The sequence below is a fragment of the Erithacus rubecula genome (assembly GCF_903797595.1).
Source record: "Erithacus rubecula genome assembly, chromosome: 2".
Taxonomy (NCBI): Eukaryota; Metazoa; Chordata; class Aves; order Passeriformes; family Muscicapidae; genus Erithacus; species Erithacus rubecula.
Genome location: NC_136685.1, coordinates 56369629 through 56393622, shown reverse-complemented (window position 1 = coordinate 56393622; position 23994 = coordinate 56369629). Strand labels below are relative to the sequence as shown.

The 23994-nt window shown below is 39.0% G+C and overlaps 1 protein-coding gene across 2 annotated transcripts; it reads right to left on the bottom strand.

Annotated features, from left to right (window-relative positions):
- Positions 1-540: 540 nt before the first annotated feature.
- Positions 541-23944, bottom strand: MYCT1 (MYC target 1). 2 transcript variants are annotated; one of them, XM_079331811.1, is made up of 2 exons: positions 23680-23944; positions 541-3523 (listed from the first exon to the last, which is right to left on the bottom strand). In XM_079331811.1, the coding sequence occupies exons 1-2, from the start codon at positions 23927-23929 to the stop codon at positions 2991-2993; spliced, it is 783 nt and encodes a 260-aa protein (XP_079187937.1). In that variant the 5' UTR covers positions 23930-23944; the 3' UTR covers positions 541-2990. The 2 variants fall into 2 exon arrangements, with proteins under 2 accessions (XP_079187937.1, XP_079187938.1); XM_079331812.1 differs by having other exon boundaries at positions 541-3518; positions 23680-23864.
- Positions 23945-23994: the final 50 nt, after the last annotated feature.

The following is a 23994-nucleotide window of genomic DNA, read 5'->3' as shown; positions in this document are numbered from 1 at the left end:
CTGAAATCTGCAGTAACACACTGTTTTAATTCAGCTCTTCTTTCTAGTATTTTAAATTGAAATGCAAAACATGATTTCAATATGCAAATATAATATTTTTTCATATTGAACACACAATGATTCCTGAATCCCAGTATTAATTTGGGAGTTGGTCCTGTGCAGTGTGCTTTGGTCCTAATGCAATAAAATGTGCATGAGCCCATTTAAGCATGAACCTTATAGTGATTGCCCTTCTGCTTAAAGCAAGCATTTGTTCAAACACAATGTGAATTGAAGCCTAAGTACTTATAAACCAGTGGATTTAATATCTGTAAGCACTGTTATTTGTGAGAGACCTTCTCACTTTTAATCCTTTGAAGCTGTTCTCATAAGACAAATTCTGACTCCAACTTCAAATAATATCTTCAGTTTTGGGGTGTTTCCCCACACAAGCAAAGGAAGAAGAGAATCCTCATTCACATTTCAACTGTATCAGTTTGCATAATTAAAGATAATACTCTTCCCTTTAAATATCTTTTATGCAAGCTACCATATTCATCATTAAGAAAAAACATGAGCTTGAGATTATAGCATCTAACTTTATTCCACATTCTGAAGCTTCCTGAATGCTTGCAAAACATTTATTTCAGATGTGAAAACAAGTTTTAGGCATCTGACAGTCATATTGGCTATGCACCAAACATGTGGTTTTAGTCTTCTTAATCCAGGGCACATAAGAAATGGTTTGATATCCAGTGCAAATTTCAGGAGCTAAAAAATACAGTACATTTAAGCTTCATTGTTTACTAAATACAGTGTAATACAAGTAATAATTGTGTAATAATTGTGCCATGGAAAGTTCTACTGTAATGTTATGTACACTTACAATCCAGAAGTAAAAATTCACTTATCTAAAACAACTCCGCTCTCAAGGAACAGGCGGGGTGCACACAGGGTGCACAGCTGGTAGGGTAAGTTGTCTCTTCCACAGTTCATCAAACCCACTGAACAAAGGGAGCAGGCTTGAATTCTGCTTTTGTAGGCAAGTTAGAATAGGCTGCATCACCTATTCTACAGGAAGGAAACTTTGAACATATTTTTGCATGCAATGAAATTCACCAGACTCAGAAAAACTCGAAATTTAAGAAAAAATTAATGAATGAAGCAGAACTTTCTTTCCATCTTCAGAGGACTGTTATTTTAAGTCTGTAGCCTATGATCAGCAAAATGCAGTGTTACAGTCTTATCAGCAAGTTCTGAGTGTGCTAGAACCCATAGTGTCTGCAGTGAAGTGCTGTGTAAACTCTGTAAATTGTTCTTCTAGCAATGACATACATCTCTCCAAATTTGTTACATACTAAAAATCAACAATGAAATCTAGTCAGTAAATATATGCAAAATAATTTGCCTTTACAATACAGAATACTTGCTGTTTACAGTAAGAAATTCTTGTAAGCTCAATGTTTGTTGCATTATTTGCAAATGGGTGAATATTGGGCTGGAATACTGAGGATCAGAGATCAATGCCAGTGCTACCCAAGGGATGTTGACCTCAGCAAAGGGATGCATGCTGCCAATGTCCAAAAGCCTGGAAAACCTGGGAGATGTTAAGCATTTTGCCCATTCTCAGAAGCTGCTGAATCTTTGTCCCTTCCAGAAGAGAGATAAGAGCTTGATCTCCCTACAGAATCAGGAGTTCTGAGGCTGGTATTGCCCAAGCCTTTTAGAAACAAGAGGCATATTTGCAAATGTAGAGTGTGGACAGCTCCTCTACTTGTGGAAATTCTTTACCCTTAATTTGACCATGAAATATTTAACAGGAAACTGATATAATAATACCTAATTCGGGTCCCATTTGTCTCTGTTATTTCCATATCCTGAACATTTTGTCACATAAGAGCAATTAGTCTCTACTAAGCCAGGGGTTAGTTTGGCATGATACACATATAAAAGTCAAGAATATGTGTAAGCCTCAACTAAATACTTCATCTTTATCTTCATATCCCAATTCATTATACAATCCCTGTATTCAGCCACAGATGTCTGAAACCTTGTTTTAGTGAGAGATGAGATTTCAGTGAATAAAAGGAAGAATTAAATGTTGGTACAATTTGAGAAAAACAATTTGAAATAAGGAAATGACTAATCCCATTGGAAATCAGGAAACTTAATTAAAAAATAGTTGTCATTCATACTGCTTATCTGGATAACCAGAACTAGAAAAATGAAACATGAGGAGTTCTGCCCATACAGCCTCACTGGGTATTAAAATGTGGCTACCTGTCCTGCTGGCTGCAGACAGAAAATTCTTTATAATTATTATCATGCATTTAGTATGTTGTTCAAATTTCTTTCTGCATGAAGCTATACATGCTTTGCATTTTTTTTTCCCACACTGTGGAGAATTTTAAACAAACATCCCTAATATGGAGTCTTTTCAGATCAGATCTTTGCAATCAACAAAACAGGATGTCTGTAGTGGCCAGGACTGCATCCTCTATGAGGTCTGCATTTTAGGTTCCTCAGACCGAAGCTCTTATGGGTTTATAGCAAGAAGGTGGGTAATGGGAGGTGCTCTCTGAATACATAACAAGAAAATGTAAAAACAAAACTTCTTAAAAAAAGGAATAGTGAAATTTGCATTGATGTGCTGTGTATACCAGTAATCTCTAGATTTATCCGTTTCTTCAAGAAATGAATTAGTTTTTTATGTGGCAGCATTTTTCCCTCTAAAATAAAGAGACAATGGCTGCAATTAAAGATACAACACTATAAATATGCAAGCATACAGCAGAGCAGTAAATCAAAGGCAGCAGTGCAAAGACAAGTGATCTCTCAGACAGTGGGATGCTGGGCTCCATGAAATCACTGCTACAGCCTCTTGGCAAACTATGTCCCCTCTGCAACTGCAGCTGGAGACTTCTCAGGGATCTTCATCAAGCACAGAAAATTGTTGAGATAGCTGGGGTTCCTCCTAAGATGCAGGTGTGTGTGTGCAGCGGGGACAAAGCTCAGGATTCCGGGAAGGCTTTTATGATGGTTTCGTAGGCGGGAGGCGGCGTTTGCGTGGAGTGGCAGATGCGGAGGTTGTTGTTGGACCAGTGGAACTCGGGGCGACTCAAGCTGTTGGTGGTGCTGCCCACGAGGGTTGTGGTGGTGTTTGTGGGGGTGAGCGTGATCAGCTGACTGTTCGTCTCCACGGGCAGGGGAGGACACTGCAGGAAAGGGTGGAAGGTGGACGCTCGGAAGCTTGACTTCCTGGGGAAGGAGTTGGGCTGCTCCAAGGAGGCTTGGCGCTGGAAGGTGAGGCTGGCCAGGCTGAGGTTGCTCCGCCGTTCGCAGCTGCTGTTGCGGTAAAATCCAGTCCTGCCGGCAGCGTGGCCGTGGGAGGAAGGTCTGGAGCGACGGCTGAAGGATGAGGGGCTCCCCTGGGAAATGTGGGCGCTAGCTCGGCGACGGGACAAGCAGGTGAAGAACGCCCAGATGATGCCTCCAATCACCAGTCCAATCACCATGGACACTGTGAAGGCTATTGTTATCTGCTCTGAAATGCGGAAAAAATTAATGCTAAAGTTAATGAAGGAACTCTGAAGGATATTCCTGCAAGAAAATCAATTTCAAATGCCAGCCTCCTGAAAAGATGAACCAGCCCTTATGTGTTTGCAACACGTGAACTTCACAACATGAGAATGCTCTTACTATACAACATTTTGGGGTTTTGTTTGTGTGTTTTTTAGTTTGTGCCTGGTTTGTTTCTTGATTGATTTTTTGGGTTTGTTTTTTGGGTTTTTTTTTCTTAATTTGCATAATTCAACAACATCCAGAAAATCACTTATATTTAATATTAGTTTTTGTACCTAGGCAAGATAAGTCTTCAGCCTTTCCCAGAATCAGCCACCCACCAGCTCCAAGTGTTATAAAACTGCCAAGTATTTCCTTCTCTGGGCAATAGGAGATATGGATTTATGCAGACTTGTCTTTCTGGTTATATTCTGTGTGTATGTGTTTGCAAACTCACCTATTAAAACAGTGATGTGCCTTCTGCCATGTTCTTAGTGGAGTAAGCCCTGCATTTATAACAACATGAGAACACTTCTCAGCCTTTTACTGCTGAGTAACAGATAGTTTAAATCCTCACAGTAATTAATGTAAATGACTACATCCTAAATTATTACGGTCAGAGATAACCATTCATAATACCAAGTCTCTTGAATATTTCCTATCCCTAATGCCCAATTTAAAGATGGATTAATCTGCCATTAAGGAAAGTAAATTTCTAGCTCTTTCAGAAATGTTTTCAAGGACTATAAGGTCTGAAAAAAGAAAACAAGCAGAAAAACAAAACCCATGGCTAGGATTGTTTTCTCTCCCACATGGTTTCACAGAATGGAGAGATGTGATTTTTCCTTGTATATTTCTAAGAAGAGAACAGTTACTTCAGAAAATGTCACTTGGTTTGGAAAACTGAGCACCAGAATTATTGCTGTTGTAAAAAGTTCAGAGATATATTTGTAATCCTGGGTAAGGCCTGAAATGAATGCAAAACCTTTATAGATCCTTTCAAAATTCAAGAAGGGCTTGGATCTAAAACAAGAAGGAACATTATGTTGACAACTGGTGGAGCAAAGAGGAAATAAGCAAAGAATATCTGTTGGACACCTTGAGGGATGTTTCTTCTGTCTGTACTGTTCTAACACATTTGTAAAGCATTTTTGGGAAAAGGGGAAGTGTGTTCATGAGATAGAGAAAGGTGAGTAACTCCTAGAGCATACTGAAGAGCAGGCCCAATAACACTGTGCCAGACAGAAGGTATTAACTCTAAGACTGGGATCCAGACATAAGAGGCCAGAAAAGGCAAGCTGAAATTAGGCTCAGAATTTTCTAGCAGCCATTAAAGAGTTTCCCCTTAATTTATGGTGCTGTATAAACAGTCATTCCCAAACCCCAGAATAATGAAAGTGAATCTGAGTTGTGGGACTTGGCCAAAGAAGGTGTTGAAGATGCAGGGAGAGTGAGCAGCCTGAGTGATGGCTATGGAGAGCAGCCAGCACTCCATGAAGACGGAGGAGCGGTGCCAGGCAGGGCCAGTAAGACTGACTTGCAGACAGAGGGACCCCAATACTGGCACCCTGGAATGGATTTTTTAAAGTCAGACTTAAACTTAGGATAGGTCACTTCAGGAAAGAGTAAATAAACATTAGCTTTGCTTCCAGTAGAAGAAATGTAAATGTTTATTGGTTAATTGCACTTTAAGATGTAGTCATTATTATCTTCCTTATCTACCTTTTTACTTTTCTCCCTTCAGGGAAAAATTGCTATGTGATTCATACTTGGAAGGCACACAGTCCTATTGTTCCTGGCCTGTTCCCTCTGCTTTCAGGTAGGCTTATAATATTATCCTTTTCAAATAAAGACTGGCAATGATAATACATTGGGTATGGTTGCAGGGGACTGCTCCCTCTCAGGAACACTGTGGTGTCCTTTCATTCTGGGACAGATCAGACTTAACCCTAAAAGGCAAATTTTCTTTAAGCTCCAATTTCTACAAGACAAAAACTTTTGACTGGGCACTGTAAAGACAAAGGGTGACTGCCCAGTCTGCTTTCTGCAAGAGCCCCCAGGCAGCATCTGCACTGCAACTCTTGGCTTCAGATCAGATCATCTTCCTCTCACAAGCGCAGTGTGATTCTACTCTTTATAAAACATCTTTAGAGACACAGCAGGACTGTGCCCCTTTTGGTCAGGAATAGCTCATTATGCCATTTTAATAGATTTAATACATTCTGTTACTGCAAGTTCCTACTCATACTCCCAAAGGTGGGAAGGGAGAGCCAGGACTTGGTGACCTCCAGTTGAATAAATCCCAGGGGGAGTCCTGAAGACATCACTTCCCACGCACCACTGCTGTCCCTGCGTGGCTATGGAAAGTGGAGCAAGTACTAATCCTTTCTTGTGCTCATTTCTTCTGCACTTCAGCTCAAATGCTAGTTGGGTTATATTTGAGGCTGCCAAGGAATCCCCCAGGCACAGGGCTCTGTCCTGCCACCAGATATCCCTGCAATTCTTTGGGCTCTGAGCTGGCAAAGGGGATCTCCAAGGGCTCAGCAGCTTAGAGTGTAAGCAGAAGCACAGCAAGCAGCACAAGTGTATCTGGCTCTGGGGTTGCCATGCACCATGGTGAGGATTTGTCCCTGCATCCCTCGAGCCATAATTTTCACCAGCTGCACAATCTAACCAGAGTTTCACACTGTTAAAAGCAGATAAGGGAATTGACAGAAGTATTGAGTGCAGCTCTTCAGTCCTTCCCACGTTCTGTTCCCCTGTGCTGGAGGTACAGCACAGACAATTATCCCTTTGGATAACGACATCATTTTCCTTAACTTGTTTAGTTCTTTTATTTCTCTATCTCCATATATGATGGAAAAATTGAGGGTCAAATTATCTCCTGATGAAGCTCAGCTGGGTTTACACTGACTATTTCAGTTGCCAGGACTTCATATGCTCTCTTTTCCATTTGGACCTACATTTAACTCCCCTTGGTTCTTAGAAATATCACTAGACCCATTGCTTACAGACATTTCATTTTTTCTCTACCCAAAATCTCACTGAGTTCACTTGGAACTGTGGGTCACACTAATGGGCCAAACTTGTTCTTTGCTTACTCCCTGCAGAGGATGAATTTCACAGAAATGTTCTTCGTTCTAAAACCTTATATTGTAGAATTGTAAATCTATGCCCATTGATTTCCTCTTTAGAATGTCCAGCAATCACAGTCCTGAAGTACATTAGAGAAAATTTTTGTCAAACAGAGAAAAAGATCAAAGGCAGAGTGGGACTTACTGCACCTGGGATTTTGAGTGGAACATCTGGCCTTCACCAAATTGTTTTTCTCTTCCTTTATCTGAGCAGTGCCAGAGCAGAGCTAGCCTTCAGGGGAGTCAGAGTGACAGTGGCACAAAGTGTCTCCCAAGGGGCCATTGTAATATCTTATGGTTTCCTGAGAGCTGTGCCTGTCATTCTGTCATTGCTTTTAAGGACAATAGTAAAAAGAAAGATCTGGGGATAAGTTAGGGATGTTGCTAATAACAACAGCTACCCAGGGCCCAGTCCCCTAAACATGTTTTGTTCTGTGTGTTTCTCAGACTGCTCACACTTCCTGCTTTATTTGATTATGCCATAACAGAAAAGATTGGTACCTCATTGGAGTCAATTCTCCACTCTCACCTCTAATATCAGCTGAGGTGATGAACCAAGGTTTTTATCAACAATGCAGCACTTTGAGGGACAAAGCCAGAAATGAAAGGCCAAGATAAAAAAGCAACTGGAAATCTTAGCCATTTTACCTTCTATCTGTGGGATTTCTGACATGACCACACAAAAAAGGGTTGGCATTTCAGAGCCCACAGTAACACCAATAACTTATAAATGTTACCCCCAGATCTGAACATTAAGTCAGCACATTTTTCAGCCCAATATCAATCCAGATCAGGCAAATTCTTTTGAAGTCTCTCTGTTCCCTCCTCTCTAGTTTCTGCATGCAGTGTTAGGGAAATTTGGTGTGACAGGTTTGTACAAGGGATGATTATTGCATCTGCTGCGCAGAACTTTTTCTTTAAGAATCTTGAATCTTTCTTTAAGAATTTCATAATTTTCCATGAACACTGTACATGAAGTGATAGCATAAGTCCTGTCAAATTCTGGCAAGTGCTTGTCACTTGACAGAATCCCCACTGGAGAAATTCAGACATGTTATTAGAAACGTGATAAAAGACTGGCTGATTCCTACCATTTGGACCTGTAAATTTTTTTCCCATCTGGTCTGGACATCTGAAGCGGGATCAACTAGAGGTGGCTCATACCAATTGCTAAGTCTTCTCAGAAGTATACTATGTTCTCTTCTTCCTCACTTTGGTGTATAACCCACTGAAAAACAACAACACAATCCCTGACTAGATGCATCATTCCCTGAAATACCCAAAATCTTCATAACCATAGATCTGCTTTTTGTGATAGAGTATCTTGCTTTTATCATGTAGGCTTGCAGGATGCTTGAAGACATACTAGGACAACCTCTTACTTCTGTGAGTTTCATTTTCTTTCATTTTTATGGACCACATCAGCCACCCCTTTGAATTCAAAACCCATTTGTGCTGGGGTTTCATTTTCCCATGGAGTCTCTCTCTTACCCTCAGCTCTGGCTGCAATGAGCTGCAATAGGAATTTGTTCCTTGACCTCAGGAAATCCTTGGGACTTGTATATTTCCTATACCTTTATGGTGAGCTCCTGAGGTGTAAAATTAAGGTGGACATAGATTCTTCCTTCCCCCATGCTCACAAATAAACACTTTGGAAAAGTTTACAGCTGGCCATGATGGTACTACCTTTCAAAATCATGTAAGCAGTGCCCTGAATGAGGGCATCTCAGAGTATGAACCAGGGTGGGGTGGAGGAAGACAGGAGAAAGTACTGAATGCAAAGGAAAGGGAAATGGAAAAGCATCTTTTAGTTAAGCTGTGGACAAATTATTAATTTGAACTGCATCTTTGCCGATATTAGCTGATAAAGCTAATAAAGGACCATTCAGCTTTCCAAGCATCCCTTCTGCTCATTTTATTACTAAGCCCAAGAAGTCAAAAAACACCCACAGGTTGAGATGATACCTACACAACTGATTTGGTTTCTAGTGGGTGACTTCCAAATATTGCAATCTTTATGCTTTAGAGCTGTTAAATTTTTTGTTGTTGTTAATGGTATGGTATTGTTCTTATTTTATTTGAGGAGTTTAAGCAGTTGCCTGAGTTTTGGCCAGCACAGAGCTGACTTTTCTCCAACAGCCAAGAGGGGGCAGAGCCTGGAGCTGTGTGGGCACTCTAGGGTTTTATTCTATTTCACCTCTAAGGTGAAAATGAGGAACTCTCACTTCCAGGAAGAAAGGTGTGGCTTCAGGTGGGACAAAAAGCATGGCAGGGTAGGGAACCTGTTGGTTCATGGTCTCTAGATCATGCCATGTCACACTGAGATTTTGTTGAGTTTTTTTACATGTAAATCACTCACTTTTTGTACACTTTTAAAATTACTATTGCTGGTGTTACTGTTTATTTTCTTATCTAATTGCTGTTTCCAGTAAATTTTTCTTCCCTCAAACCATAATTTTCACCATTTTGTACATCCAATTCTCAGCTCCACCTCCACATGGGGAGGAAATTGGAAGGGAAGGAGCTAGAGAGTGAGCAAATGAAATGTGGTTTGGGAGAGCCTATGGGGCATAGGCACTCTAGTGTGAGGAGTAACATTCCTAAACCACAACAGAAGTTTTATTTTAAAGTTATTAGAAGTGGTAAGGCAGCTGGTCACCCAGGAATGACATTTTTTAGCTTTTAAACTCAACATTCTATAGATATATTTTATTTACACTACATTAGAGCAAGACTGTTCATTTACATTAAACATATTTTTCTTTTTTCCACCTGCCCCAAACTAGCATGAGACATTGTGCATCTGACATGTAACTTTTATTCCATGGGGACTCCAGCAAACTCAGAGGTAAAACATACAAGCTCATTGATTTCAGCTGTATTAGCAACAAGAAGTATCAGTGCATACCACTGTGACATACAGTGGAAAAGAGTTATTTTACACTTTAAAACAAAATTTAAGAATTTTAAATTTATTTCCATTCTATTTTCCTTCCTTCTCATGTTTGCTAGCTCTCTCTCCTTTATGTGATGTCATATGCCAGTTACTCAAAACTTGTTTAAATTGGTAAGCATTCCTCTCCCTACATGCACACACAATTGCACAAACAGCTTCACTTGCTTTACTTAAAGCTGAAAGCCTTGATCACTAGAAGAGAGTTTGATCTCAACATGGAAAAATCAGCTCAGCCTTTTTTTACCAGGATGATCTTTTCCCAAAATGAAAGCTTGGGGACAAAAGCGGGTATGAAATGCATACAAACCAGCATGGGAATTCATACCTTACACACCCATTGCACAGCTTAGTATAGAGCACCAGCTAGTGTACTAAAGCATGAATTGCAGTCTACACATTGCAAATCTATTAACCTGATAGTAACGAGGGCTCAGGACACTATTTTTGAGGAGTCTCAAGTGAGGTTGAAGCCATTAGTAGATGATCATAACACGGTCTCTTCTCTTCTGTGCAAAACCAGACTGGAGCAGCCAGGGACCATCAGAGCTTGAACAAGCTCATAGCAATTTCCTGACAGCTACAGTGTTAAGGACACCACCCTGACTGACATCCAGGAGCTGCTCTGGCAGTCACATTTGCACCACCAGAGCTGGGACAGAAGCCCTTTCACAGCTACTCCCCTCAACCCACACAGTCAGACCAAGTTTCCTTACCCTGGTGTCCCATAGCAGGGTCTCAGATGTCTAGATCCTATTAAAACAGTTTAATCATGGTGTAATAACTAAAGAACAAAATAGCAGCTCAAACTGGTGCCTCCAAGAAAGAACCCAGAACAAAGGAGCCTCAAGGCTTTCATCCCCTCACAATCTGAGGGTGGGATGATCTGGGGTGCTTGGCTCCTGCTATCTCAGAGAGTCCAAGTATCCAGTTCCCTGGCAGGGTCACAGGCCCCTGGGCCCTTTTTTTGCAGGTCACAGGCTCTTGCCTTGGGCTCAGCCTCCTGCCCCTAGAACACAGCCTGCAACTGGCCCTGCAGCTGCACCCTGAGCTACCTGCACTGAATGGGTTCATCAATGGCAAAGGTGCATCTCTGAGCTGGACAGGCTACAGCTACTCATCCTCTTGCATCCCAAGCAAAGAGTTTGGACATGAAGTACACCTGGAGCCCAAAGAGCCACCACTTCCTCCCATCACAGGAGGCTTGAAGTGGTTAGCAGTATTTGAAATTTTATGCTGGTTCTACTAGCTCCAATAAATCATTTTAAAGCTGGGGCTAGTATCAGTAGACAACTCCTCTGCTACTGTTGTCATGCTGAGCTCAAAAAAGCAATTTCTTTATATCTGACAAGTGTTGATATTACTATCTTCCCAATTGCCACTAATTGTGTTAGCAAAACAGCCTCTCATTAATCATTTGTAGGCAGTCCATGATTCAGTTGGGTGGATGAATCAGTTGCTGCGTAATATCAACCAGCTGTGATCTTAGTCATGGCAAAACTTCAAGAACCTTCACACATGATTCTTGTAAGATGACTGAGACTGACAGGCTACAGCATAAGGTGGTTCAGGTAGTTGTGATGTCCAGAAAACAGAATCTGTAGGGGAAAATAAGCTGAAAGAAAAGCAGGCTGTGCAGGACATAAGAACTAATAAGTGAGATAGAGCTGCTGCCAGAAATATCAGAGCTCTGCATTCAGACATAAACTTATTAAAAGGGATGTTTTATTCAGCCTGTGCTACTGCAAGATTCTTTTCTACAGCAACAGAGAGCAATTCTCCCACTTCACTTAATAACAGAGGTTTTTTAATGTCCACAGCATATAAAATAGGGAGTGCTGGGTTTAAAATAAAGCAAAAGAAATTAAAAATCTGTTTCTATCTATGAGGACAGGTAAGAACTAGAATAGATAATCAATGCATGTAGTATGTTCATCCCCAGTAAAGATTTTTTAAAAGCAACATCAGTCAGGAGTTGTAATATAGTTAATTCTGTCTTGAAAAAAAAGGTAGAACAAATGACAGCTCAAGGTCCATGCTGATGTAATTTTGTGCAGTTTCTAAGATTTTTTCAGTCAGGTAAACAAATGGGCTTCAGAAGCATTGGAAAAAGTATTAATTAAATGACAAGTTAAAAAAAAAAAAAGGTAGTCTGTGCTTTTGGATTAATGCTGCTTTTGAAATGCAGAGTGGCTGGTTGTTCATCCTAGGGTTAACGCCACAAATGAAGAATCTATCTAGGAACAAGATTGCCCTCTGCTGGAAACTGATGCTGGAAAATCAAAACTATACAGACACCACCTTCATTCCAGAAAAATGCAGTCAGAAAAAGCTATAGGGAGAAATTCCAATGGAAGATTACAGAGGTGTTCATAGTACCTCAAAAAACAGAAAAATTCTGCATTGTATCACTATAAACACTTAGGACTAGCATTTTGCAGAGGCTTTGCAAGTGAAGTAAACCAAGGCATAGCAAACATTTTGAGAAGTTTAAAGATGTAAAACTTGCACAGCTTTGTACCTTGATGCAAATATCTGTGATCATGGTGGAGCACAAGGCTAAGACTATTCTTAAATTTGTATTTCTTGATATCCACAGTGATATCCAGAATGATCTTCATGGACCAGAGTACATTTGCTATGATTACTAATACCAGAATTCATTGTCATAAAAAGCCAGAGGAGTGGAATATGCCATCTCAATTTCCCACAAATCAATTCAGAGTTAATGATGTTCCGTTGATATTACTGGCAGTTGATTTTTACTGGAATGACAAATAAAGAATAATTATAAAAATCAGAAGGAAACATCTAAGATAGAGATGTCAGCATGTTTAATGCCTTTGGCATAACTATGTAAAACAAAGCAAAGATTCCTTCATGCATACTTTGTTACCAAGTGGTTTCATTGTGATTCCTAATGCATAACAAAGGCAGTAATAGAATTTGATCATTTCCGCATATGCAGCAAGCAGTCCTCTGGCCAGACATTCTTACCCACCTCACAAAAGCAGAGCTAAGCTATATGGCCTCTGCAGAAACCTAAACCAAACACTAAATCACAATGTGACCCAGTGCAATATGACATTATACTTATTAATTAATTGATAAAAATAATTTATACCTGAGAAGAAGTAACCTCATATATAAACAGACTTTAAAATTAATCAGAATTTTCTAAAACTCTTAAAATTAAGGACAAAATACTGAAACACATAGCCTACATTTAAGAAAACAGAAGACATCTGCAGGGAAGAATGTAGGGTGAAGAATACATAGGAAACATCCTCAGCCCCACCACAGTAATTTTGTTGTCAGTGCCTGACCCTGATACAGCTTCAGGTGGAGCTTGTTCTCACTTTAAGAACCCACAAAAGCCAGGAAGTATACTGGAAGCACAAGCCTTACAAGAATATAGAGAAGAATACTTTTAAAGATTCAGAGTGAGGAAGTGCTCTGAGTGCCTTGAGGTATACTTGAAAAGAAAGGTGGCATTTCAGCCTTCCCAGCACATCCTATAGACAATAGCTCCAGACACAGTGCTTGCAGTGAGTGCTGAAAGCTCTGAACATGTCCCTGAGTCTCAAGAGTCTCTTCCTATCACCTGAGAGGCAAGATTTTGTTTCTGCTCCTTGCTTTTGGCATTGCAGTCCCTGTCCCCCTGTAACTGCTCATCTGTTTCCCTGTTTCCCAGGAGAGGAGTAATCTCCCCTTCACAGTTTCATAACTCTTACTCTCCATTTTAAATGCATGTCATGTATTCAGCAAGGTATTGGAAGGTAACCCTTCCTGTGGCAGACAGGTTGGAACTAGATGATCTTAAATTCCCTTCCAATCCAAACCATTCTATTATTCTATGATTAACATAGATAAAATTAAGGAAATGTGTGCAGCATAGTGTCTTGGCAGAAGCTGAAGGAAATGTACCGAGGCTCAAAACTATGAAATTTCTCCAAAGAGTTCCTTTCCCACCCATAACACTGCCTTTGAAATACTGCCACAGTGTGTTCTGCTGATAGTCTAACTTCTGTATTACTTGTTCAAAATTAGACATCATTGAAAATGCTGTTTACTGCTCTATTTACAATCTCATTATTTCTTGAGATTGCTGAAACATGGACCTTCTTCAGGTGAAAATTTAAAAAGATGTACAACGTCGAAGAATGGATAGAAGAGCTGTTTGTGAACTTTGCTGAATACTTTTCTAAAGTATCCAGTAAACAAGTATTCAAGGAGCAGGAATAGTGATCTGTACTTTTTTTCACTACAGTAATACCTGAACTAAGTCCAGTAAGGCAAAAATAAAAGTATCTTTTGCTGAATGTTTCATCTGGAAACAGGTGTAATAGTGAGCATTTTGAGAATACAGAAGTATGTTTATATGTGGTAATACTGTACTCTTCAGTTAGCTACTGAGGTTCAAAAGTTGATTTTTCTTTGTCCCAGTACTTTCTGTGTGAACATCAATCTGTTTGGGAGATTTGCACCAAATATTTCTATGAGTATCTATATTAGTGTGGCATAGGAGATCCAATTAAGTAGCAGTCATAAAAAATCTGTGCAACCACAGGGTTATAAATGCTGACATAATTTCTAAATTAGTGGATCACTGATTTGGAGTTTTACTCTCCACTTCTTGACCCAGGACAAATGATCCAGGCTGAAGACTCAGTATGAAGTGGGATGTTGGTGCTTGTCTCACATGAGCCACTAGTGTCTGGGAGGTTGTGTTTGTACAAGGTTGGCCCAGGTCCTGCTTGTACAGAGATTCCTAAATTTTCAATTAAGAGCCATCAATGGTTTCCTTCATTATTTATATTTTGCCTTCATAACTTATGCAACTCCCACAGAAGCCACTTCTTTGCTTGGCTTATTAATCTTCCATGACCCTGGACAATAGGTAACAAAATTTTTAAAAACAAAAGGTTTAAAATTAACAGATGTCATTCAAATGGTCAAACATGTCATAAGTGTATTTTAGGATCCTGGATTGTGAATGTTTGAAACAGAGAATTAATTTTCTTCTGCAAATGCCAAAGCAACAAGGCAGAAACACAAACTGCCATGGCTCTTTCCTTCAGCAAGCATTTATCAGAGCCCAAAGAAGTTTATACATTATATTAAACTATTTTTTTCTCTCCCATTTATTTTGCTGAAAATATCCCAGATGCTATTTCATAACAATGCTGTATATATTTATATTGTTGATGGAGTTTTGGTTGAGGTAATTTAACAGATAAATCTTAAAATACAATTGTCTCATTTCCAATATGTGAAAATCAAATTAATGTCTTTCTTGCCTCTTCAAGTAGAAGGGAATAAATTATATTAGAAGAATAGTTCAGGATAGCTTGGTGCAAACTTCAGTACAATAAGTTTCAAAATCTGAATAAGTACATTTTTGTAGAAGAAGTAAAACTTCTACCTTGAAAAGCAGGGGAAAACATCATTATTGATAGATGTTGATGGATCTTGATAATCTTTTTTGATTATTTTTTAAATTATTCTTTTTCCAGGCAAAAGGATATGGCTATGAAATGAAAATAATCTTGCTAAGAAAAAAAAGATTCTGTCTTGAGCCTTGAATTTTCCTTCTGCTCCTCTTTTTGATTTTGGACATTTCATTCCCTCTCCATGCTTCAGATTAATCTTCTGTATAAGGGAGGTGGTACCACACACAGCCACTAATTTGGCTCACAAAGATTTTAACAAGTATTATAAACTCATTTAACTCCTGTTTAAAATAAATTACAATGGCAAAAAGAAGAAGAACTATGGCACCCACAGTGTGCTGAGACCAGCTCATGTGAGCATGAACACTGCTGGGCCCTAGCAGGTGACTATGCAGCCTCAGGGCTGCATCCTGGGGAGAACACAGAGCCCTAGGATGCCTTGGTTATGTGACACTTTCACATGATAAAATGTTCCCTGGTGTAGTGCTTGAAAGAAGAAATACATTTTGTTTCCTACAGACCAGATTTCTGCTTTTGGTGGATAAAGAATGATACTTCTGGCAGCTTATGTAACAACATGCAGCACCATAAAATTAGTCAATAATGTAGGTGTAATTATTAAAATGTGTGTATGCTATGTGCTTGATTGTTATTTAAATAATACTCTGAAAAAACTTTTCCTTTTCCTTGCACCACCTCAGATTTGTGTCCTTCCTGCTAAAGATGGCGAAGCATTTTATAAATCAATGTCTGTATAGTGGGGTAGGTAGAGCTGAAAAGCAGTAATTAGGATGCCACAAAACACAGCCTGAGGATGACAGACTCACTTTAAAAGAATAATTTATATACAAGGAAGAAATCGTGTTCCAAACAGACAGAATGCAAGAATGGGACTGGTCTCTTCTCTTTGTGTATTAATGCTCTTTTCTTTGGGCTTGTCAGAATAAGGGCAAAGAAAAAAATAAGTTCCTCATTAGTATCTGCTTTTATCTCTCTGACAGGCTTGCACATAAGATCTTGGGATGCATTTACATATTAACTTTTTCAGTCTAAGCCTTCTCTCAGTCAGATTTTCTCAATATCTGACTATTGTTAGGGTCCCCTTCAGTAATGGAAGCGAAAACTTTCATGTGTTCATCAAATCTTTTACCTAACTGATAGAAAAATAAGCATAATGATATTAAATGTGGGGTAGTTTGATAATTCTTCCCCTTCAGAAGACAGTATATGATTTATGAAGCAAAAGGACACAGCCACCCCAACAAACAGTGCAGCTATGTGCATAAGAAATCCAGCTGAAAAGCTGCACAAGGATCAGCTCTACCCAAACACAGCTGAGGAGGAACAGAAACATGGGATATCTTGAAGCTGAGAAGGGGAAGATGAGAAATGCCTTCCTTTTTAATTACATAACAGATCATGGACTTATTTCTTTTTAGATACAAGAGTATTTCTGGAGTACTTCAGACAAGGCACCAGGGACTTTGTGTGTTACAGAAGTCTCTCATGCTGGCACTGCAGAGCTGTTGTTCAAACACAATTGCTGCCACTGCTAATGCCTCACCATCACATGCTGTCTTTTATCTTCCTTCAGTTAAACTCACACCCTTGTTGCCATTGCTCTCAGTATTATCACTTTTTATATGACAGCTGTGTCCTTTTGAGTCACTGGCCCAGGCTGCTCCACTGCTGCCTTGTGACACATCCCAAGTCAGCTCAGGGGAAGTGGAAAGGGGAAGATCTTCTGATGATCTTGACCTGACAGACAGGACAATAAAGTCTTCCTTGTAGAGATCTTAATATATTCAAGCAGAGGAAAGGTGGTGTGTGGGTCTTACTTGCCCTAGAATCTTCAGGGTACCATGTTTGTAGTTCAAATTATGTGTCATACTTAAATTAGCTTCAGACTACTTGATCACTTGAGAAGTGATTTAGTTATGTGATATTTTCTATATCTTTATCACAGTATTGTCATGCAGATCAGTATCTCACCTGAAGTGGAAAAGAAAGCAACCGCAATACCTGTAGCTGTGGAAGCCACGCAGCAAAAGTTACTCTGATGCTGCTGGGACTGTGTGGATGCACAATCCTACAGCCCTCTCCAAGAGGGGAAAAAAATGCTGTCTCAGTTCTTATACAGGTGAAGCTGAGTTTTACTGGCTTTACCATTATTTGGTTTTCTCTGTGTTCTCAGCATCTGTCCCAGTCTGTGGCATTTTTTACAAAAGCAAAACGAACCCCTATCCTAAAAATTCTGCTGAGATTTTCACAGTCCTGATTTCTGCAAATTCATTGTGCAGGGACATTGGAATTGTTCTTCATCTATATGAATGAGGTTACTCATTTGAGGTAAATAATTGGTGAAGTAATTTGGAAATACGGTTTCACTATTAAATTTGTGGCATCATGTAACATTTCACTGAGGAGCAGAAAGGAGATCGTGTAGGTTCTCTAGATTTACACAGAAGGGAAACATTTCAAAGATTAAAAACCAAAATAAAGACCTCACTGTCTTTTATACTGTTGTTTAAATGCATCATATTTTATATCTATGTTGTTGCTCTGCTTCTCAGATAAATCTACTTGAAATAATCAGTGTGTTTACAGGAAACCTTTGCAAAGCCAGAGATGTCTTTCTATCTGATCATGTGTCATATTTTACCTCATCATCTTTCTCTTGAGGACATCCTTATGAAGAAGCACAGGGAAATGATCTCTGATTTTCAAATAAGGACCTGAAACTTGCTGATACCATCCATCTTCTCTACCAGAAACCCAACCAAAAATCTGTCTTCCAGTATGCCTATTTCCAAAATCATATTTAAGGGAATCCATCTTGTTCTAAGTTCAAGTTGCTGCCCTTAGGAAAATAAGACAATTCCATTTCTCAGTGAAATTGGGAAGAATAAAGATATTTTGCTCCATGTTAAGAACCCTGCCTTAGGAGTCTGAACACATTTTGAAGTTGATAAAAATTTCTTGTAGGAGGAGTGTGAGAAGGCTTTACTCATTGCCTTTACTCAACACAGCTACCCATCCACGAAGCCAGGTATGCTGGCAGGTGTGTTGTTTGACAGAACTGGAAATCTGCAGCCCCAAGGACGTGGTCTGTCCACACACAACTGACACAAAGGTGCAGTCTCTACTTCTTTCTGCACTATACCTGATAGATAGATAGATAGATAGATAGATAGATAGATAGATAGATAGATAGATAGATAGATAGATAGATATCTGACCAGGAAAGTGGTTGCTGCAGATATTGTCAGTGTATGCCAGATGGAGAGTTGCAGATTCATGTACATTTTACATATGGCTGGCTGTGACACAGGAAAGGTTTTGTACAAGCTCCTTACCAAAGAACTCAGACATATTCTTTCAGGTATGTCTGACCACATTAATATGGTTCCTTCCTTCCTCTGATAACATTTCCTTAGACCATTCTGTTCCTTTCCCTCCCATTCACCATATACTGATGAATTTGACTTGCTTTTAATTTTTTTTAATTCTTACTGGATAATCATAATTGTTTTTTGTATAACATTTAAACTAAATGCTAAAAGGCAATGAGGTTAAATAAATTAAAAATTGGCAATATCAGGCATCACTGGAATGCAGCTTTCATTTATTGTCTCCAGTTGTAAGGCTCTACCCCTACTTTAGGTCTCTTTTTTCTGATAAATACCTATTATTTTGGAGAGTCCTATTGTTTTGGATAAGCACTGTAAGGAATTATTCCCTAAAACACTACAACAGGACCACACAATGAGGATGAAAGCATTCTGCCTTTCCCTGTCTCTGTTGTCCCATTGGTGCTGCTTCCAACAACAGGAGCCTGTAAAGTCTGAACTCATCTGACTCCAGCACAATAATTTCAAAAGGAAGAGGTTCATTTTTTCACATCCCATTTCCAAACTTTTGTAGGCATCAGTGATCTAACCCAAAGACTCTTCAGAAAGAGATTTTATCTCCTGTAAAAAAAAAGTATCTCTTGTGCTATGAATTCCTTATGATGTGTGACACTTTTTAAATTACTGGGTGTTCTCCAAATCAAAAACAAAAGACACTAACTGCAAGGAAAAACTCTGGGTGATGCAGTGTCTGCAATCACCTTGCTCTATTTAGGCTCATTGCCTAAATTAAAATACCAGGAAGAATGCACACACTGGGGTGATTTTGAAAAGGGAGAAAAGAGAATTGAAGAGAGGAGTAATAACAATTCAGGAATACAGCCTTGAGGTTGATAGATCACCTGAATCCAAAGCTCTAATTTTATTATGTTTTCCTCCTTTTATCCTACTTCAACCCTGAAGATTTTCTTACTAAGAAAAAATCTTCAGTGGGGTAAATAATCTGTAAGTATTCACAACTTTACTTCCTCCTTTCTGCCAGGAAAGGAGTTGCATTGTCAGCTTATTGAAATCCTCCACCCTGTTAGCAATGCCAGGTCTCCAAGGAAAAAGGCCCTTTGGGTGACCCTGGTTCACAGATGTTGGGCTTTGTCAGCTATCAGACTGGGAGCAGCAGTGGTTTGTAAGAAGATTCCACTGCCACATCTGCTCTCAAGTGCTCCACAGCTGGCTCCAAACAATATTTCTGTGTCCACATCTCCAGCAGGACAGCTGAGACAGGTCCCAGAGCCTTTTTGTTGCTGCTGAAGTGTGACTGGAAGGTGAACAAAGTTTATGAACAGGAGCAAAGGGAGTGAGGGGAGAGCACTCAGCGGGTGTGCTGGAAATGGGCTGACACAGGCATCCAAGAGGCTTAACCTGGCTCACCACACAGGCCACCACAAATGCTTCTTTTCCTACTTGCAAGGAACAGGGCTGGATCTCTTGCCTGTGCTTCTACTCTGCCATGAGTGCCACTCATGAAGGATCCCAGAAGAGGAATTTTGTCCCGTGGCTGTCTAGGCTGGACTTTGCAGTGCCCAGCAGCTCTGTTCCTGATTGTGCCAGTGCTGCCCTTCACAAGTTTTACTCCAGTGCCCAAAGAGAATGATGCACAGCCCTTAGCCATGACTATTGCTACACCAGTGACACGACAAACACGGCGTCAGCAGTTGAATGGCTCATCCCTCGTGCCATTTTTTTCAGCAGAGCACATAGTCTGACTTCTTTCAAACAAACACATTTTAATGAAGGGAAGACCAATGGGTTGAGGGAGAGACTAGGCAAAATTTGATATATTTAAAAACATGGATGTATTTGTAGCTTATGAAGCCAGGTGAGAATGCCTATAGTATGTGCCAAGCAGTTTGCAATCTCAAAATGCTGGAAGCTGGCTGGTATATGGCATTATTTCCACACACCCAACAAATACACTCTGGATTCTGGTTCAAGAAAAGAAAAATTGTTCTTAATGTTTCTAAGATACTAAATTTTAAGGTTGCATTTTTAAATAGACACTTGAGTAAACTAGACTGGAGGGTAGTCTAGGGATCTAAGTTAATGTTGATTAAAATCTGCTTACACTTTCTCTCTCTACTGCTGTCACATTGATCAAATGTACTATTTAAATTAAATTTCCTGATCTCAAATTATATTGCTATCTATGCTGAAGAAATAGGATTGTCTTGAAGACATTTATTGTATTTACTTGTGTGCAACTGAAAATGCTTTTAAGAATTACAAGAAATGCACTCCTGGTTTAAGTGGAAACATCTTTGTTCCCACTGTTATGTTATAAATCAAAATGAACTCAATAAAGACTATATTAAAACAGTAAAAAGTTAGATTATTAGTTGATGAATGGGTATCAAACCTTGAATTTCTCACTCAGATATTATTAAGCCTTCTTTTGAAACTAGTAATAAAAAATATAATCCAGCCTCTCTGTCTACAGTAACAATGTGATATCAGCAGTGCTGAATTTCAGCAGGGACTGGCTTTAAGTGATTCTCTTCTTACCTTCCAAATTATCACACTATGGATTCCCACTGCAAAGGAGGATGGGCAGCAGTTCCATAGCTTCACAGAAGCTGGCACCTGGTAGCAATGAGCTCCTGCATCCTGGCAGTAGCTCAGATAACTTATCTGAAGCACACATGGCTATCGACAAAGACTTTGCAAAACATCTGTAGTAGGAAAAAGCTCTAGCCAAGCAACAGTCAGGATCTAAATTTTTGCTTATGACACATTGCTCAGAGGACATTTGCTGACAGGGCCAAAAGTTCCAATATAAACTCATTAATTGAAAACAGAAGAAGAGTTTAATATTTTTCTTTTCCTAGCAGAATTTGTTTTAGGCCAGCAAAACAACTTTTTTCATCCTTTTTTTTTCCTTCACTGCATAATTTAGCATTCCAAAAATACTTCAGATTAATGTTGGTGGCATATGAATTCAAAGAAGAATTCCTGTAAGGTCTAAAGTTAAGCATTACAGTTATTGATTCTCCAGTCTGTCACTGATTTTAAGCAGAGCTTGGAAAGAGATGTGTACTGATTTTTTAAAATGTTATAATTTTTAAAGAACTTTGCATGAGAAAAGTGTTCAGACTACTTAGATAACTCACACAGAATTACTTATATTGAGGTGTTTATTTCTTGCTTTTCTCTACACAGTTTGCTTAAGGCACACTTCCACTGGCCTGAAGCAATTGTAAAAAGATTTTTATGTGTATTTATATTTTTTATGTGCCACATAAGTAAGTAGAAGACAGCTTAGTTTGTTCATTGTTCTAAAATTGTTAGAGTCACTTTTAAGAAGCTATTGTGTGAAGTTATCACTGGAAACTGGACAACTATAGAAAACAGGATGCCTGTATATTTTCCAGCATAGGGAACCAGTTGTTAGACAATAGATGGTTTATAAAACTGTAAGAGATTATATATCATGATGAACAGTTGCTTTGACTATTTTTATAGCACTTATCTTTTTCTCACAAACTTAGTCCCTCTCAACAAACCTCTGCACGTATGTTGAAGTTCACACTTTGGCTGAGTTCATGGAAGATGCTGAGATGTCACACATGCAGGGAGAAAGAATGTGTCATGGTAATGTAGTAACATGCACAGTACTACATACTACATACTTAGAAAACAGCCTGTAAGTCTTGTCCTAAAAACCAGTTCCATGTTCTGCATTCTTATTTCAAAAAGAACTAAATTTTATTCATATATTTTATATGTAGGTTTTATTTTTACATCTAGTTTTATTTTTACATCTAGTCCTTTTATTTTTACATCTTTTACCTCCAGAATGTCAGGAAACACATTTTATTGTTTTAAGTGATGTTTCCACACAATGAGCTTAAGCCAGTCTTCATCTTCTCACACATGCTAAACAGTGACCCTTCCTAGTCTACCATGCATGATATATGTACAGGAAACAAAGAGAAAATTATATTCACTCCCCTACAATCTATCAGAAAAGTAAGAACAATCTGAGAGACATCTTCCCTTTCAAGGACCATCCCAGCTCCTCACAAAAATCCAATTTCTGAGGTTCATCTACTGTCAGAGCCTAAGTAAATGGGATGTGATCAGGGCTGGGTACAATGTCAAACAACAATAATAACTGTAGTTTTTCCTCAGTTAATCTGAAAGTATTTGCCAAAGATGGAAAGATGTATCAGTACTCTACTCTTTAACCCAAGACACAAAAATCAAGTGTCTCATGGTCTCTCAGTAGGAAAATATATGTGTCACTGCAGGAAGCCTAGATTGCCTTCAACAGATTATTGCTCCTTATGACAAGAAAGAAAAGTGACTTCTATCCATCCTCTTGTATGTTTTTTTCCCACTCTTTTCCCAGGGCACTTCTGTGCAACTGAAGTCATATTTTGCTGATGCATATTATTTTGCAGTTTTAGTGTTCAGATTATTGGAGGGACCATTACTCAATAGCAATAATATAATAGAGAAAACCAGATTTGTTATTAATTCTAATCAATGCTAATATTAAATATAGCAAGCAATAGAGCTTTTAGGAGGGAAAGATTCTCCATAGCAATTGTACAGAATCCTTTAAGATTATATCTACTGAATTAATTTCAGTACAACATATATTTTCACCTCATATAATATGTTTCAGTTTATGAACTATTCCCAGATCTGGGGGAAAGAAAACAGCCATAATAGATAATAATTGAAATATACATTGAGGAAAAAATAAGGAAAATCTCACCATGAGGCAGCACAACAAATTACAAATAACTTTTCATTCTAGAAGAACAAGAGCTTATTCCAAATGTTGAAACACATTCAGCCTTTGCTATCCCATTTTCATCAAAAGATGAAACAGATCATGGCTGCTGTGCAGGTACATCCATTAAGCAGTTGAGAATATCTGCCTGATCTGACTATTGACTGAAGTCAACAGACACCTTTTCAACTGACTGTGGTAATGAACTTTTTGAAACCATCAATTTTGCCCTGGCAGTTCTGCTGTGTTCATTCATTTAAAAACATGATAAAACTTTGTCAAAGAAACATTTGGAAAACAGTCTTATCACTGCAGGAAATACAAAATCTATTCATTACTCTTTGCATCCAACATGAGGCTTGAAAATATATAGAGGTACTTTTTAAGGCAATCAACAACAAATATCTGCCGCTACATAAGCAATATTCTGGGAAAAAAAAATCAATAACCTTACCCCAAAATTTTGGTGGCCATGTGATTGGAGGAAAAGTACTGTTCTTATCCATAACATCCAAATAGCAAATACAGAATGGTAGATCCACAGAGGAGCAATAGTTTTCTGAAGGTTTGAGATTTTGCACTACAAGCAAAGCTTTTGTGCTGCCACGGAACCGTGTTGTTTGCCTGAAAGGAAATGGATGTATCACATTTCCTGCTTGTGAACTCGAATTAGTAAGTGCTTGCCTTATCTTGGAACACCACATGGTTCCCGAGACAGGGCAGTAGTTTCCGTCTCGTCATTTCCTCAGCCAGAGCAAATTGACTCAGA

What these genes read in the sequence shown, in the direction of transcription:
- MYCT1 (XM_079331811.1), bottom strand. Translation starts at nt 23,929, where the DNA reads ATGTGGTGTTCCAAGATAAGGCAAGCACTTACTAATTCGAGTTCACAA. An exon ending in ATGGCCACCAAAATTTTGGG is followed by an intron (nt 3,524 to 23,679) that starts GTAAGGTTATTG and finishes TCCGCATTTCAG; the next exon opens with AGCAGATAACAATAGCCTTC.